This window comes from Kogia breviceps, chromosome 1 (assembly GCF_026419965.1).
Source record: "Kogia breviceps isolate mKogBre1 chromosome 1, mKogBre1 haplotype 1, whole genome shotgun sequence".
Taxonomy (NCBI): Eukaryota; Metazoa; Chordata; class Mammalia; order Artiodactyla; family Physeteridae; genus Kogia; species Kogia breviceps.
In genome coordinates, this window is record NC_081310.1 from 193520022 (window position 1) to 193537391 (window position 17370).

Genomic DNA, 17370 nt, shown 5'->3' on the forward strand with positions numbered 1-17370 from the left:
CAGGGCTGCATATTCTCCGAGTAAGAGTGTCTTTTGCTAACTTGCCATACAGTTAGTGGGTGGTGGTCCTGAGACAGGCTGGGACCTGGGACCCTTTGCTGCAGTGCTTGCACCGGGACAAACAATCTCCTTGAGCTGACAAGCTACAAAGAAACTATAAGGGACTAAAAATAACTGTGTGCATGTGCAGTTGGGGCAAATTATGGACAACAAGATACAAAAAGACCGAAAACCCAACTGCCACTTCTGAAGAGCCCAAAAACAGAGCATTGGGAGCGAAAGCAGGGTACTGCGCATGCCCGCGGCACACACCACCACCAAAGGGGTGGGCAAAACACCTAAGCCACCCCTCCTGCCTGGCCCCTGGACACACCCCTCCCCGCACCCCATACAAGGAACCAGCTCCCCCACTCCCCCAGAGTGAGCAAGGGATCCAGCAAGGGAAACTGTTGCTTGATTTCACTCCCTCCTGCTGCAGCAGGGGTCCCGGGAAAGCCTTATCTGAAACTTGTCTGGCCTCTTATCAATTTCTATTGATTAAGGAGGCCAAGAACCCTGGTCGGTAACAGTCCTTGCCCTGGTTGAGGCCCTAATCTAGCGCACTGCTGAGTCAGATAATGCAATTTAACAGTACTTATTGAGCACCTACTGTGTGCCAGGCACACAGTAAATTCTTTGGCTTTGTTTGTTATCAGTAAAGCCCTGGGCAGTGAAAAAGACAACAGTTAGTGTCTGGGATGGCAAGAGTTGCCCAAGATACCTGCACGCTCCACCCCCAGCCTGTGGCCAGGCCTCCAGAGGAAGCTGGCAGTACTGGAGGCCTGCTGGGTGCGAGATGTCTGCAGCTTGTCCAGGGGTCTGTCCCAGGACCCTCATTCTTGGAAGTCTGGATCCTGACAGGTCAACCCCTCTCTGTACCTTGGACAGAGCCATATAAGTTGCAGCTTCTACAGGCAAGGGGCAAGACCTCCCATGAAGTTTGCCTTTTCCCCCAGAAAGCACAGGGCACAGGTTGGGCTGGGAACACCTTTTATTTGGCCAACATGCAGCAGGGGTAGGAGAACTGCTCTCTTTCCAGCAGGAAGGAGAGGCAGGAACCTCTTGTGTGGTCCGACAGGGCAGGGAGGTCCTGGGAATGGCAGTTCCAAGGGTAGGGTGCGCGCTTGGAATGTTCTCCAAGCCACAGTGCCTGGCCCAGGCATGGAGGTGGACAGGTGGTCCTTGAAAATACCCCCCCATGCCACTCATCCAGGGCTCACACATCCCAGCTCTCAGGGCCCAATCCTGCCCCTCACCTGCCCTGGGTTGCCGTGTGCAGGATTCCAGGCGTGTCTTTTGGACAGCCCTGCCCTCACTTAATACACATGTGGCTTCTGGGGCTTCACTCTCTTCAGTGAAGAGAGTCCAGACTTGGCCGGGACCCCACCCCACCCTGGGCCTGCCTATCTCAGACCAGGCCTGAGCCTCTGGACCAAAGCCACCTCGCTAAACGGGCGGACAGAGTGAGAAAGCCTGGGAGTGGCAGAGGACGGACGGCTCTGCTGGCCCCAGACCTGTCTGAGCTACATCATCGCCCAGCGTCTGTATTATGCGGGGCAGCCCCAGGCTTGCCAGATGTCCTGACTGACCCAAGTCTGAGGGCCCTCAAAGAAGACAGTGAGAAGTGACCCAGCAAGGGAAGGTAGACACATAGATCTAGGTTACCAGCAGAGCTTGGAGACCCTCCCTCAGAGGCATCTGGGGGAACACCATGCACCCCCCCCAACCTCAGGGGCCCCCTCATTCAGGTTGAGACCCCCGGGCAGAGAGCTAGCTACCCATAACATATGAAGGCTGTACAAATGAAGAGGCTCCGTGAAGAGGCAACTGGGGAGGGCAAGGATGAACTAGGAAGTCTGGGAGAGCCTGGCCTCTACCTCCCCTTCCCAAGCCCAGCCCATCTCTGACAGCAGTTTATCAGTTGGGGTTAGGTGGCTGGGGGCTCGGGGACATCATGGCAGTGGGGGCCCGATGGTGATGCTGCTGTTGGTGACCCTCGGGCCGTACCAGCCGGCCCAGTAGTGAGTGTCCACGCCGCCGTGCTGAAACCAGATGTAGCGGACGCCGGGTGGATAGTTGGAGAACGTGTGGGAGACCTGGGGGGCGGGGGCAGGTGGAGGGAAGGAGAGCGGTCAGGGGAGTTGACCCTGAGGGGGGTACTGCCTGAGGGGGTGAGGGGGCCAGGATGGGCTGAGGTCTCAGTGCTCGACCCAGAGTCAGCAGAATGGAATTCTAGTCCTCACTCTGATTTGGGGCAGACCACCTCCCCTGTCTATGCCTCCTCAGTTTCCTCATCTGTAAAATGGAGCAAAATCCTGCTGGGTCCACTCCACGGAATTATCTAAGTGAAGCTCAAATGAACTGAAGGAAACTTTGCAAGCTGCCAAAGGATGTCCAATACAGTCATCACTGAGCACATGTGGCTATTTAAGTTAAAATTAATTAAAGTTGGATAAAATTAAAAATTCAGTTCCGAGTCGTACTATGAACTGGCTCTTATTAAGTTTTCAATTGTCACATGTGGCTCTTGGCTACCAAACTGGACAGGGCAGACAGACCATTTCTTTCTTTCTCGCTCTCTTTTTTTTTTTTTTGTTTTGGGCTGTGCTGCACCGCTTGCGGGATCTTAGTTCTCTGACCAGGGACTGAACCTGGGGCCATGGCAGTGAAAGCGCCGAGTCCAGACCAGGGAAGTCCCAGACAGGCCGTTTCAATCACTGCAGAAAGTTCTACTGGAGAGCACTGGTCTGGATCAGGAGTTGGCAAACTATGGTCTAGGGGCCCACTGCCAGTTTTTGTAAATAAAGTTTTATTGGAACGCAGTCATGCCCATTTGCTAAAGCTGCTTTCACAACACAACAGCAGAGTTGATGAGCTGAGTAGTTGTGATACAGTAAAACCTTCAAAGCTTAAACTATTTGTATCTGGCCTTTTAAGAAAAAGTTCACTGAACCCTAACCTAGATAATAGTAATAACTGATATTAGTAATTAATAATAGTTAATCTTTTCGAACATGGCTTTACCGGCATCATCCCACAGATAATCTTTGAGAGCTCAGAGCAGCCAAAGCCCAGGTAAGAAGCAGCAGAACTGGGATCTCAACTTGGGCCTGACTGACTGCAGTCTCAGCCTTGGACAATGTGCCCCCTGTCCCCTTCCCGGCTCACACACCTCCCTCCACTTGGCATCGCTCTTCTGCTGGATGGTTGCTGGGTCTGGCTGGAAGGTCCCCAGAGGCGCGTGCGCTGACGACAGGAGCTGAACACACAGCTGGTACTTGGACCCGCAGTCTGGCCTGGCTGCGAACCTGCAGGCAGAGGAAGGGCCCATCAGGGCCTTGTAGATGGGGGGGCAGGGTGGGGGTGGGGCACCTGAGTGGCAGGGCCCCCCCCCAGACCCTCGCCCCAAGCACTCACCAGTCCTTCACCTCGATGTCTGGCCGTGTGGTGTCCATCAGCTCCTCCCAATACCCTTCAGCCTTGAGGTCCACCACCTGGGACTTGAGGCAGGTGCTGGGGGTGGGTGGAGGGGTGGGAGGGGCTGGGGCTCGCCACTAGGGCACTGGGGGGCTAGGACTGCCCCTCCCAGAGCAGGAGAGACCCCAAGGTGCAGTGACTTGGGCTTCCCCCCACCCCGAGACCCCTTGGATCTTACTAATAAGAAGTCACGAAGTACTTCTTGACCTGGCCATTGGGGAATTCCTTCCTCTGGTCTCCAGAGAGCTCCTCCACCTTCCACTCATCGCCTCCATTCACGTCCAAGCTCCAGAACTCAAACCCCTCTGGTGGGAAAGCAGAGTTCGTATCCAAGGGAAGCCCCTCAGTGGCCGCCTCCCAAGTGCCCCTTGCTCCTGGCACCTCTCCCTGGATTTCAGCAGCTGCCCTCAAGCCCCATGCTGGGGAACCCTGCACATCAACAGGGCCTGCCTTGTATTAGGTGCTGCCTGTGTTCCAGGCACCATGGTAACTGATTTCTACTGGGAATCCTGATGACGGGAACGACCAGACTACTTCTGTGATGGAATGCTCTGGTGCCGGTCAGACAGATCTGGGCCTAGTCCCAGCTCTACCAGTACTGGGCTCTGCGACCTTAAGCAAGCTGCTCTCTCTCTCTGAGCCTTGGTTGTGTCCTCTGTAAACCGGGGTCAAGAACAGGGGCTGGCAAACTTTTTCCATAAAGGGTCAGAATACTTTAGGTTTTGTGGGCTACATATTGACTCTATCACATAGTGTCTTGTTGTTTTGTTTGTTTTTTAAATAACCCTTTAAAACCATAAAAACTGTTCTTAGCTCCTAGGCCAGATTTGGCTTATGGACCATAGTTTGTCAACATGCTTGCCAAGAACAGGGCCGTTGGGGAGTCAAGTGAGGCAGGCATCTGAAAGCTCTGGACAGCTTGGGGTTGTTTTACTATCATTTTGCTCCAGAATTTGGCCACATAACAGAGATTGAGGTTCTCATCCCATCAAAGTGTCTACTTAAGCATTTACAACACAGCACGGGAAAAGAGGGGGCTCTGGATGACCGCAGAAGTCTTGTTTTACCTTTTGTTGGAATGTGCTGGGAAGAAGACTGGATCTCTCATTCTCTCATAAGCAAAGCCCCCTTTGTCTTCTGGGCAGTCCTAGTAGGCCTAGTCCTGGAGTCTGGGAGCCGGGCCAAGAAAATATGGCTCTGACTTCCTGGTCTTGTGTCTTGGGCACAATTCATTCCAACTGGCCAACATTCCCTCTCCTAGGAAAGGTCACTGGGGAAATAACCTTCAGAGTGGAATAAGAGCGGAATAATGCCACTCTTGGCCTCAGTTTGCCCATCTGAAAAATGGGTGCCTAACTGTACCTACCTCTTAGGATTATTGTGAGAAAGGAATTAAACCCCCCAAAGTGCGTGGCTGGCTCATAGTAAGTGCCTAATGAATGTTAGCTGGTATCACGACAGTGTGTGTGTTTGGGGGCACGTCATACCCAGTCTGCACCCCACCTTCGGCGCACGGGTTATGCAGGAGGTTCTTGTGGAGGCTGCGGAGGAAGTAGAAGACCTTCCAGTCGGCCACGGGCTGGTCCCAGTCTTCGGTAATGAAGCCCTCACGCAGGCATTTGCGCTTCCAGAGGGTCACGAGGTCGATGAGGTCTCGCCAGAGGCTGCAGACCAGGCGGCAACGCAGCAGCAGCTGGCGGGCGGGCACGTGCGTGAACAACTCCAACAGGATGTTCTCGGGCAGCTCGTTGATGTTCCCCACCGCCATGGCTCTCCTGTGGTTGTTGAAAAGCTGCACTGCAGACCTGATCCTCTCCCCAGGACCCAGTATTCGCAGCACCCCGTGGTGTTGGAGGTTCCCTCCCAGCACTGCCATTGACTCTCTCAGGAAAGTCACTGGGCCTCTCTGAGCCTCAGTTTCCTCCTCTGTAAAATGGGGCCAGGAACAGTACTTACCTCCTAGAGGGGGTACAAGGAGCCTGGGACACAGCAGAAGCTCAGTAAAAGGGGAGCTCTGATTTTTTTTTTACTGGCACCTCACAATAGCCTCTAAAGGAGGCTAAGGAGGCAGCAGAGGTGGCAGGGTCTGCCCAAGGTCACACAGACAGGAGCAGCGGGGCAAGGAGCCTGAGCCTTCTCTGAATCCAGAGCCAGCTTTTTTCAATAGGCCGGACGGTCTTTCGCATGGAAGCAACAGTTCGCAGCCCCGCAGCCTGTCTGGTACTTTCCGCATTCTCTCTCCCATCCTCAAAACGGAGGAGCGGAGATATGGGTGGGTGGGGGGGAATAATTATCATTGTCTCCGACCGAGGTCCAAAGGGCTCTAGCCACTTTTTCGAGACCACGGAGGAAATGTTCTGCCTGGCTGGGACTGGAGAAGGGGTGGGAGATGGGGAGCGGGCTTTCCTATGCCCCCACCCCCATCCCCGTGGCTGGGCTCCAGCCCCGGGTGTCCCCGCGCGCCTTCGACTTCCCATCCCTCCTCGTGGCCTTCAAATGTTTCCCAAAGTCTAGGCTCGGACCCCTGCGCATCGATGGCGACCCCAGCTCGGGTTCCTGCTCGCGCCGCCTCTCGAGGCCGCGCCGCGCAACCCCGCCGCCTGGGCCTTGTCCGCGCCGGGCCTCCCTCGGCGCACTGCTGCTGGACCCGGAACCGCCGAGCCCGCCCGCCCGGCCCCCGCACCCCGCGTCCGCGCCCCGGCGCTCCCCGCGCCCACTCCCGCCGGTCACCTGCCCTCTGCCACCGCCGTGCGATCCCGCTCCGCAGCAGGGGCTGAGCCAGCCTCAGCCTGCGGTCGCCGGTGGATGCGGTCCCGCCCCAGCCCGCCGAGCCCCGCCCCGGCCCCGCCTCCACGGCCCGCTCCGGTCCCCGGCCCGCGGGGAGCACCCGGCTTGGGGTGCGCCCCCCACGGATGTAGGAAAATTACCTGGGGCGGGGCGGTGTCGTGCCGGGAGGAGCCTCTGCCCACACCCTCCGCATGACCCAGACTGTCCCAGCCTCCTCGCCGCCTCCTCCCAGCAGCCACCCCAGGAGGGTGCTGGGAGACGCCCCGAATCGGACTCCCACCCGCCCCCATTAAAAAAAAAAAAAAAAGAAAAAAAAAGAAACGACTCCCGACCTTTCTTGGCCTCCTGGGTCCGCCAAGGAACCGGGAGCCTCAGGCCTCGGGCCGATCGCTCCCGACTGTGGGGCGTCCCGGCGCGGGGCCAAAGGCGGGGCGGGGGCGGAGGCGGGGGCCTTTAAGAGGCGCGGCCGGCCGGGACCCGACCCAGACGTGAGCAGCGCCTGGACTCGCCGCCGCCGCCGCCGCCGCCGCCGCCGCGGGACTCGGACAGCCCGCCCGCAGCGCTCCGGGTCCTCCTCCTCTCGCGACCGCGCTCTGCAGCGATGGACGGAGACGGTGACCCAGGTAGCCGCCGCCGCCGGATGCACTCGCTCAGCCCTGGAGGGGTGACCGGGGCAGGCGGGCGAGTGCTACGGAGAGGGGGCATCAGAGAGCGAGGGGGCCCCCGAGACACAGAGCGACACACTTTCACCCAAGCAAAGCCCCTGAGACAGTCTCAAAGGAGCACAGTCCTCTGTCTGGTGTCTTGATCTGCCGGAGGCCTTGAGAGATGACAGGCAGAGAGGGAGGGCTCCTGGGTCCCGTTTACCCGGGAAATAGCATATGAGTAAAATCCCACGTTCCCGCCTCCTGAGGGCCTACTGGACCCGGGTCTGGGACCGATCTGGGATGGAAGAGGCCACAAGCCTTTGTATTCCATCAGCTTCTTCCATTTGCCAACTCTGGGCCGTGAGATGCCTGAATCCCCATGAATTTCTTGGGGTTACTGGTCTCTCCCCACCCCATCCCAGCCTTCCTCCTGGGACCCCTTGTCTGGAGGGGCTGTCCTTCATTTGGGTGGCTGGATGCCCAGTGGGAACCAGGCTGGTGGTGAGGGAGAGTTGGGACATCAGCTCCAGCCGATGCTCAGGGCCCTTTGAGACTGCCCAGTCATCTTGTCTGGCACCAAAGATCCCCGCTCCCCATCTCCAGAGCTCCCCGCTGGGCCTGTAGGGGTGGCCTGCTGAGTCAGGGTGGGAACAAGGCCTGCCCCCACGCCTTCCTCACCAGGCCCATCTGAGAGTGGCCATTGCCTGGGGAGACAATGGGAAGCAGATTGATGCTCACTCAGGCAGCCAAGCTCCCCCCCCTCCCTCCAGCCCTGAAGATCCTAGCTCCTTCCGCTTTTGCTCCCAATCCATGGCCCCCGTGCCCCACCCTTCATAGGGCCCCAGAATGGGTTCCTGCTTCTTCCCAGGGCCCAGCTATTCCCTGGACTCAGGGGCCCAATCCAGGTGAGTGAATAAGCCTCGCAGGCAGCTTCCAGGGGCCAGATAACTTTCCGAAGGCAACAATGTGGGGAGTTGTGTGTGCTCAAGAGGGGGTGGGGGGGGCCTGTAATCAGATCTGGGGCCTTGAGTGCCAGGCCTGGGGCCAGGAGAGGGGACTGGGCGAGGTGCACCTTTCGGGGGAGCATCAGGTGTCCACCAGGGCCAGGGCAGGGCAGGGCAGGGGGAGGGGTGGAGAGGTGAGGGCACTGGGCCCAGCTCCCCAGAGAGCTGTGGGCAGCAAGACGGGCAGGTGACATGGCTTCAGGACAGGCACTTTCCTCTCTGCCATCCCACAGTTCTGCGGTGTGACGTGGGAGAAGTCAGTAAGACTCTCTGGGCCTCAGTTTCCTCCTTGCCAAAAGGGAAGTGTGAAACCCCACATCATAAAGATGTGGCAAAAAAAAAAAAAAAAAAAGCTAACAATGAAGGGAACTGTGCTGAATAATAAGATTCACTAAATAAGATTTACTGAGGACTCACTGTGTGCTCTGGGCTCCAAAGATGTAAACCCTGATTCGGTTCTCAGGGGGCTGAGAGTGTGGGTGGTGGGGAGATGCTGCATATGAGGAGGTGAAGGGCTGGCCGCCCAGGTCCTGGCAACACCCTGCCTTGGGTCTAGGCCCTGCCCGTTCCTCTCCTGGTGCCTGGCCTGTTTCCACCACCACCTTGGCTTTCCAGGGCCGGGCACTTAGGACTCTCCCGCCCGCCCCCCCCCCCCCGTCCTGCGTCTGAGAGCAGTGGCCTCCCCCATCACCCAGAGTGGCTCCGTCACCTCCCCACTGTCTCTCCCTCCTCCAGAGACACTGGGCACTCGGGATCCACTTATTCAAGGCTTCGATGGCCCAGCTGAGGCCGGCCAGGATCCAGGAGACAGTCCAGCCCACAGCTCCTGATATCGGTCCCTCTCCTCATAACTTGGAATGCCCTTGCCCCCTCCTCAGAAGAGCTGAACATCAGGACTGGCTGATTGGCCTGGGATTACCCCCATTTTACAGACGAGGAAGCTGAGGGCCAGGAATAGGAAAAGGAGTGAAGAAACCTTCCTTCCCAAGCACTTACTACATCTCCCTACTTGATACACATGTTCTCTTTTAACGAGCTTCCCCCCCCCATCCCCAAGCCCCTGCTCTCCCTTCCCTTCAGGCCTCAGATTCCCGCATCCCCTGCCTGAATGCCAGCAGTGTGACCTTTGGCAGGTCGCTCCCCATCTCTGAACCTGAGCATTTTCACCCGTGACATCAAAATCACAACCCTCAACTCAACGAATCATTTTCTCAAGGCTGTGGTGGTTAAAGGTGGCTCTGGAGCCCGACCGCCTGGGTTCGAATCCAGGCTCCGACCACTCATTTGCTGCGTGATCCTGGGTGGTTTTACCTCTCCCGTCCCTCAGTTTCCTCATCAACGAAATAGGGACGGTAATAGGGACAACCTAGAAGAGATGCTGTGAGGATTTAAAGAGTAAAAATGAAAATGCTCAGGGCCTCCCTGGTGGCGCAGTGGTTGAGAGTCTGCCTGCCGATGCAGGGGACACGGGTTCGTGCCCCGGTCCGGGAGGATCCCACGTGCTGCGGAGCGGCTGGGCCCGTGAGCCATGGCCACTGAGTCTGCGCGTCCGGAGCCTGTGCTCTGCAACGGGAGAGGCCACAACAGTGAGAGGCCTGCATACCACAAAAAAAAAAAAAAAAAAAAATTAAAATGCTCAGAACGGTGCCTAACACTTGCTAAGTGCCCAATAAACACTAGCCGCTGACAGGGAGCCAGGCAGGGCGCCAGAAGCCAGGCACGGGGGATGAAGCGGTGAGTTTCCCAGACCCGGTTCCTGCCCTCATCCCCTCAGCCTAGTCCCCGGGAAAGGTGTTTATAAACCGTCAAACCCTTGGACAAAAGCTAGGAAGGACGGAACTCCCAGCGGTGAGGTGAGAGGACGTTGTAGTAGGGGCAGTTCGGGAGGGCTCCCCTGAGGAGGTGACCCGGGCAGGGATCTTAGAGGGCCGCTGAGAGGGCTAAGGGGCTTTGCTGTGTCAGGAATATCACCAGCTACTGCTGTCGGCTCAGGTATGGGGTTTACCGGCGCTGCGGGGGAAAGTGAGGCCTCTGAGGCCACTCTTCAGACTTGGAGCTGATCTGTGGCCCCGGGCTCCTGGGCCTCCTCCGCAGGGTCCCAGGCTCTGGTCTCGGAGACTCCGGCCCCCGCCGAGGGCTGTCCGAGCGTGGGTGGGGGCGGACGCCGTGCACAGCGCGGTCCCTGCGCGCGGGGGTGGGGGGGCCGTCGGGGGGGGGGAGTCTCAGCCGCACCCCGCCCGCCCGCAGAGAGCGTGGGCCAGCCGGAGGAGGCGAGCCCGGAGGGGCCGCAGGAGGAGGCCGGCGCGGAGGAGGCGAGCGGCGGGGAGGAGCGGCCCGAGGACGAGGGCGACGAGGAGGAGGAGGAGGCGGCGTACGTGCACGAGCTGCCCGACCCGCTGCTGCTTCGTGTGCTGGCCGAGCTGCCCGCCGCCCAGCTGGTGCAGGCCTGCCGCCTGGTGTGCCTGCGCTGGAAGGAGCTGGTCGACGGCTCTCCGCTGTGGCTGCTCAAGTGCCAGCAAGAGGGTCTGGTCCCCGAGGGCGGCCCCGAGGATGAGCGCGACCACTGGCAGCAGTTCTACTTCCTGAGCAAGAGGCGGCGCAACCTGCTGCGCAACCCGTGCGGGGAAGGTGAGGGGTCGCGCCCTGTCACCCCGGCCCGGGGGGCTCAGCTTCCCCTTCCGTACAACGGGCAGTAACAAGGCCAGCCTGCTTTGAGGGGTGGATGAGATAAGGCGCCTGGCGCGGTGCCCAGCACAGAGTAGCCCCAGTACAGAGTGTAGTATTATCCTCCGGTCCTGCTCCGGGGCGGGGGAAGTCGGGGGGGGGGGGGTGCGGGGCGGGCGGGAGGTGTCTCTCTCCCAGATCCTTCCACCCCCAGGGAGCTGGGGCAAGACAGGCCCCGCCGAGGACCCTCCTGGGAGGGAGAGAGAATCTGGGGACACACAGCAGGTGCTCGCCATTCACGCCCACCGTCATCTGCCCGCCGCGACCCCATTCAAGGACCACGTTCATCCTCCCCCCACGATAGGGGCAAGAGCCACCCTGCCACGCCCTCGCGGGGGCTGGGTGACCAGCGTGGGGCTGTGGTGTTCCTACAGAGGACTTGGAGGGCTGGTGCGACGTGGAGCACGGTGGGGACGGCTGGAGGGTGGAGGAGCTGCCCGGAGACTGCGGGGTGGAATTCATCCACGATGAGAGCGTCAAGAAGTACTTCGCCTCCTCCTTCGAGTAAGGAGAAGGGGGAGGGATGAGAAGGGGGGGGAGGGGACCTCCACTCAGTCCTAACCCCCAGTCTCCCAGGTGGTGTCGCAAAGCGCAGGTCATTGACCTGCAGGCTGAGGGTTACTGGGAGGAGCTACTGGACACCACCCAGCCGGCCATCATGGTGAAGGACTGGTGAGCGGCCGAGGGGGAACGGGAGGGGGCTTGAGGGGCAAACTGGAAGCGGCTGCTCTGCTTCAGGGACCGCTGCCTCCCTACTCTAGAGCTCGCAGTCACGTGACCATGAGTTTTCAGGAGAAGGTGGAAATCCATCTCCCCTCCTGAGTTGTAAATGCTGGCAAGTTTTTTTTTGTTTTTGTTTTTGGTTTTGGTTTTGGTTTTTTAACATCCACCTGCTGTCCCAACACAAAGTGTCCCTGTGGGTTGGCTTCGGTCCCAACACTGGGTCTGAGGAAACACTAAACCTGGGGTTTAGTCCTTGGGTTTGGGCAAGTCACTTTCTCCCTCCGGCCTCGGTTTCCTTATCTGTAAAATGGGAACATCGGTATTACTGGTCAGCGGGGTTAACTCCTGTAGAGGGCTGGGCCCAGAGGACCAGCTCAGCAGGGCTGAAGCCTTTGCCCGGGCGCTCCCTCTCCCCCTCGGGGCAGGTACTCGGGCCGCAGAGACGCCGGCTGCCTGTACGAGCTCACGGTGAAGCTGCTGTCGGAGCACGAGGACGTGCTGGCCGAGTTCAACAGCGGGCAGGTGGCAGTGCCACAAGACAGCGACGACGGTGGCTGGATTGAGGTGAGCTTGGAGGCCCGGGGGCGGTGGGGCGGGGCTCGTGAAAAACCCGCCCACGGCCCGTGTGGGCGGGGCAGGGTTGGACTGGCCGAGAGGCTTGGAGGAGGGGCGCTACGCGGAGAAATCCAGGGGGCTAGACGAGGGTCAGAGCGGCGGGGTGGGGTGGCTGGGGGAGGCTGACCCTCCCTCCCCCTTCCCCCTGACTCCCCACCCGCAGATCTCCCACACCTTCACCGACTACGGGCCGGGCGTCCGCTTCGTCCGCTTCGAGCACGGCGGACAGGACTGCGTCTACTGGAAGGGCTGGTTCGGGGCCCGGGTGACCAACAGCAGCGTGTGGGTAGAGCCCTGAGTGACCCCTCCTCCGGCCTCCCCCAGCTGCCTTGGAGGGCCAGAGGCGCGGGGGTAGATAGGACTTAGTCGGTAGCATCCTGACCTTCCGCACCCGGCGCGCTCCTCTCCCGTCCCATGCTCGAAGACCAGCCCCCTCAGAGGCAAAGATGGGTTTTGTTGGTGTATATTTGCATCTAGAAAATAAGACGGGTGAGGGCGTGGGCCTGCACTGGGCCCGCCGCTGCTGAATCCCCTGCACCTAACACTGTGCCTGCCACGAAAATGGGCGCTCAATAAATATTATTTGTCGGAGGAAGGAATGAATGAACACAAGGATGAATGAACTCCCTTCCCTTTGCTCAGTGTCTGTCTCTTGAGGGCCCCTGGCCCAGCCTGGAAAAATACTTGGTGGGGTTCCAGCTGCTCTGGTTTCCAGGGGCCCTTGGGCGGGTGCAGAGCCAGCCAGGCCTGGTCCCGCCGAACAAAGGCTGGGATTGTGAGGCCAGGGAGCGGGGAGCTGGGCCTGGCGCCCGACTGACACCCAAGCTGCCCAGAAGCCAGAACCCAGTGTGTGTGGAGAGCCCCCCTCCTGGCCTCTCTCGATCCCTCTCCCCGTTTTTTTTTTTTTTTTTTTTTTCCTGAAGGCAGGATGGTGGGTGGTGGCAGCATCTCATCTAGGGTACCAATTCTCCTGGGCCCAGGGATGGATGCCAGTGGCTTGAGGTGGGGGATGGGGGGGTGACAGGCTGGGGGGCACAGGAAGGATCACCTTGGTGTCCCTCTTCAGTTCATGCCCACTTCACGCTGTCCTCCTTGGCTTGGTATTGGATCGGACAAGAGTCATTAGCATCGGGTCTCATTGGTCATTTTCCAAGCCCTGCCCAGAGGCTGGCCCCTCGTACTGGTTTGAGGGGAGGGGTGGAGGGAAGGGTGTGGTGCCAGCCTCTGGACCAGGAACTCCCTTTCTGGCCTCCCCAGCAGCTCTCAATCCCAGCCCCCTCCCCAGGACTCTCAGCTGCTGGTCTTGGGGGTGGGTGAGGGTCTGAAACATCTTCTCTCCTCTCCTACTAAAGGATGATCAATAAAATCTCCATGCCCCTCCAGCTTTCATTTGATTCTGAGCCCTGATGCCACCTGCTGGTCAGGTGGGCTTGCAGCGTTTCAGCTGGAGCCTGCCTGCATTTGTTCATTGGTTCATTCATTCACTCATGATTCCTGACGCCCCAACCAGGGGCCGGGGCCAGGCCCAGCACGGGGTCCTAAAGTTGCGGGGGTAAGTCAGACACTCCTTGTCCCAGGAAGAGTCACCAGCTTGGCCACATCGAGGATGGGGCATCTGGGGAAGGGATATATCCAGTGTCACGGGGGCCTCCAGTCTAACGGTGGAGGCATGGTCCCTGCTCTGGGGGCATCCTCAGTCAGACAAGGGAAGACAAATCCCTGAGAGCTCCCAGTCTGATGGTGGAGGCACAGCCCCTTGTTCCATGAGCACCATTGGTCCTTTCTAGGGGTTTCCACAGTCCAGTGGGGGAGGCATCCTCCACACCCACCTGAGTTGCCAGTCAGACAGGAGAAGTGATGCTTTGCCCTGGGAGTCCAGTTTGATGAGGAGCCATGAAGGAAGCGGGTCACCCCCATGAGCTCCCAAGTTTACGTAAAGGAGTAACAGGCAAAGCAGTGCTTTAGGGTGAGGAGGGGCCAGGAGGAAGCATGTTGGGAAACAGGTGGGGATGAGTCAGCAGAGGACCAGAGCCCATGCTTGGGCTGAAGGAGGAGGCTGGAGGCAGCGGTGCAGTGGATGTGAGAGGCCGGGAGTCTGGGTCCAGGTGTCCAAAGGACTGGATGTCAGGGCGGGAGTATGGGGGGGCATGAAAGGTGCTGTAGGTGGGGGGAGCTCTCCCCAGGAGGCATTCAGGAAAGAGGCCCACAAGGAGTCTGCGGCTCTGGGCTGGAGATAGAGGAGTTTGCAGTGTCCTCCGTGACCAGCAGTCAGAGCCAAGGGCACTGGTGAGAGCTGGGAACAAGTGCGGAGTGAGTCAGGAGAAGGCCCAGGGGAACCTCAGCTCCTGGGGCCACGATGGGGGAGACACAGCAGCCAGGGAGGTGGGGGTCAAGTGATAGGAGGATTCAAGCCCAGCAAGGCCACCTCCAGCCAACTGCCTGCTCTCAGAGGAAAGAGCCAGAAGGCCAGAGACCAGATTCTCTCCCGAGGGCGTGGGGCCCACAGAGGAGACCTGAGGGGCTTGGATAAGGGGGTGGTGCCGACTGTCCCTGCGTGTCTGTCCCTGGAGGGACCGCTGGATACACTGGTGGTGTTTAGCTTGGGAAGACGAGACAGCTTCTTGTGGGTCGTCCGAGGGCTGACGCTGGGGGAAGGGGGCCCCACAAGGCTCACTGTCCACGGGGTACGTCCTGTCACACCACCCCTGTAACCCAGTTGGATATGGGGAAGGGGGCAAGGGTATCGCTACCCCCCTCTGCACGTGAGGAGACTGAGGATGAGAGACTCTCCTGGCATGTGACACCCAGAGTAACTGGAGAAGCACAAGCTCTGATCCAGGTGCATCTGGCTCCAAAGAGCATGCTCCAAAGCCTTCAGTTGTACCGTCCCCTGCTCTAGAGGGCAGAGCCAGGCAGGCATGGAAACTTGACAGTTACAGGAGGCAGCTATCAGCTTCCCTCGAGGAAAAACCGACACGCTGTCCAGCAGGGGGCGCCTCAGGGCCCTGAGGAGTGTGGAAGCCAGAGATGGCAGAGAGGTTGACTGCAGGGCTCAAAGGCACCAGAACGTGATTAAGGAGAGAGAGGCCTGCGTGGCCCTTAAGATCCTTTCTAATCAACTGATGTTCTTGAGCACCCACTCTCTGCCAGGAAGGGATAAAACAGACGAGGCCTCTGTCCTTCTGGAATATACAGTCTAGATGGAGAAACACAAACACATGCGGTTAAATAAATAGGATAATTACCAACACGATATAGGACTAAACAGACATACCTGGCACTACTCCAAGACCTTTGTGTATATATGGATTCATCCTGATAACCTTATGAAGTGGGAACCATTATTATTTCCATTTTTGCAGATGAGAGAACTGCAGCACAGAGAGATAAAGCAAGTTGTCTGAGGCCACACAGCTAGGTAGTGGTGGAACTGGAGTTCTACCCAACCACTTCGGCACTTGACCTCTATAGTACAGTCAACAAAGTCGAGCTTGAGGGCGGGAGTGCTACTTTGGTCAGGGTGATCAGGGAGGCTCTCTCTGAGGACGAGACATTTGAATGATGATGAGAAACCAGATATCTGGAGGAAGAACACCGAAGGAGCAGTAAGTGCAAAGGCCGTGAGGTGGGAATGAACTTACTTACGGATCAGAAAGGCAGCCAGCGTGGCTGGAGCTCAGCGAGCAAGTGGGGAAGTGGTTTGACATGAGGTTGGAGATGTAGGCAGGCAACCCTGAGGGTTTCCTGAGCACCGACTGGGTGCTCTGTCTTCTAAGATATAAACACGACAAGAAGCAGAGGCGACATCAGTGTCCTTTAAGGAAAAACCTTTATCTAGCAGGAGCTGGGTTGGGGAGTTCGATATCAGAAGCTTACAGTTTAGTTGAGGAAACCAAATTTCCCATGAGTAGCAGGATGAACAAGATGATAACGATGATGGTAGTGGGGGCGACAGGCATTTGCTGAGGCCTTACTGGTGCCGATTCCTGTGCTACGCACACAGGCTTATTTAATCTTGCCAGCGTCCCTCTCTGGTAGATAGAGATATTCCCATTTTATAAACGAAAGAGCTCAGACTTGGACGTTGGGTAACTTGTCCAGGGTCATGTGGTGAGCAAGTAGTTGAGCTGTCCCTATAGCCACTTCTCTGTGGTACAGGGGCAAAGACGGGCACGTGCCAGAGGACAGAGGAATGGAAAGAGTTGGAAATGACAAGGGCTGTGGGGCTCCAGGGCTTCTCTGTCTATCATTGTCCCAGACAGAAGGAGGAGGTGCTGTGTCTGAGCTCCTTTGGTTAAGAGATCAGGGAAGGTAGAATGATGTTTCTTTTATTGATTGATTGATTGCCGTGCGGCTTGCAGGTAGCTCCCCCCTTCCCCCCAGGGATTGAACCCGGGCCACAGAAGTGAAAGCCTGGAATCCTAACCACAGGACTGCCAGGGAATTCCCGAATTTTCTTTTAGACTTCTTGGTGGAAATCTATTTAACCGTTTTGAAATGGATAAAAGTCCTTCTTTCCCTTTCTGATCTGTTTACTTTGTAAATCTGGGTTTTTGTATACACGGTATAGCTTATCTGGGGACTTAGAGGGAGGAGGGAGGGAAGGACCAGTTCCTCTAAGCACCACTAGGTGTCAGCATCGTCAAGGGAGTCCCCTTGCGGGGCTGGTTAGGCCCGGTTCTCTGCAGAGGAAGGGGCCTCAGAAGTTAGGATTTGAATCCAAACCCTGATTGCTTTCCATTGACTGGGGCTAGGTCTGGGTCCACAGAAGCTGAGCCCCCTGCTCTGCTTTGGGGCTGCTCTTATGCCAGAGGCTCCTGAGAAAATTTAGGAGGCTAAGTCCTCGGAGGCCTGAGACCTCTAAGACTGGAAAGGGCTGGTGGTCTCCAGGGATCCAGCCTCAAACGGGTCTGGGGGCCTCACCCCCCGAGTCTGTCCCCACCTCAGCAGAACTCTGGCCCTTCCTCGTGGCCCCTTACCTGCAGTGGACACAGAACACCCAGGCGGATCCAATTCTGATCTCCTGGTGAGTAATGACTTTGCTATTTTTTTCCCCATAAATTAAACCTAACCTTGTGTTGACTCTGCTGAACAAGGAGAATAATGAAGATTAAGATGAGATGGCATTCATTCTCCTCCGACAAAAGCCAATTAATTGTCAGCAGGATTACCGCCCTAAGCCAGGAGCGCCACCAGCTCCGCAGATGGGGTGAGCAGTGCCAGGGCATCTCCTAGTGCTTCAGCCAGGGTCTGTTGGTGATGCAGCGGGAAAGATTTCTGTTAGGTGTAAGGAAGAACTGCCTGGATTAGGGAGGGGGCTGGAGCCAAAAAAGCGGAGATGAAGAGCATGGACC

The 17370-nt window shown here is 58.0% G+C and overlaps 2 protein-coding genes across 9 annotated transcripts; one reads left to right on the top strand and one right to left on the bottom strand.

The window, feature by feature from the left end:
- Nucleotides 1-1012: 1012 nt before the first annotated feature.
- FBXO44 (F-box protein 44) lies at nt 1013-10359 on the bottom strand. 8 transcript variants are annotated; one of them, XM_059041978.2, is made up of 7 exons: nt 10202-10359; nt 6636-6926; nt 5020-5291; nt 3695-3821; nt 3457-3552; nt 3212-3347; nt 1013-2135 (listed from the first exon to the last, which is right to left on the bottom strand). In XM_059041978.2, exons 3-7 carry the CDS (start codon nt 5282-5284, stop codon nt 1992-1994), a joined length of 768 nt encoding a protein of 255 aa, XP_058897961.1. In that variant the 5' UTR covers nt 5285-5291; nt 6636-6926; nt 10202-10359; the 3' UTR covers nt 1013-1991. The 8 variants fall into 8 exon arrangements, with proteins under 8 accessions (XP_058897961.1, XP_058897944.1, XP_058897953.1 ...); XM_059041961.2 differs by lacking the exons at nt 6636-6926; nt 10202-10359 and adding an exon at nt 6444-6528; XM_059041970.2 differs by lacking the exons at nt 6636-6926; nt 10202-10359 and adding an exon at nt 6247-6364.
- FBXO2 (F-box protein 2) lies at nt 6772-12615 on the top strand. Its single transcript, XM_059041946.2, has 6 exons — nt 6772-6926; nt 10202-10582; nt 11053-11182; nt 11255-11350; nt 11827-11965; nt 12180-12615. The coding sequence occupies exons 1-6, from the start codon at nt 6905-6907 to the stop codon at nt 12312-12314; spliced, it is 903 nt and encodes a 300-aa protein (XP_058897929.1). The 5' UTR covers nt 6772-6904; the 3' UTR covers nt 12315-12615.
- The last annotated feature ends 4755 nt before the right edge of the window (nt 12616-17370 follow it).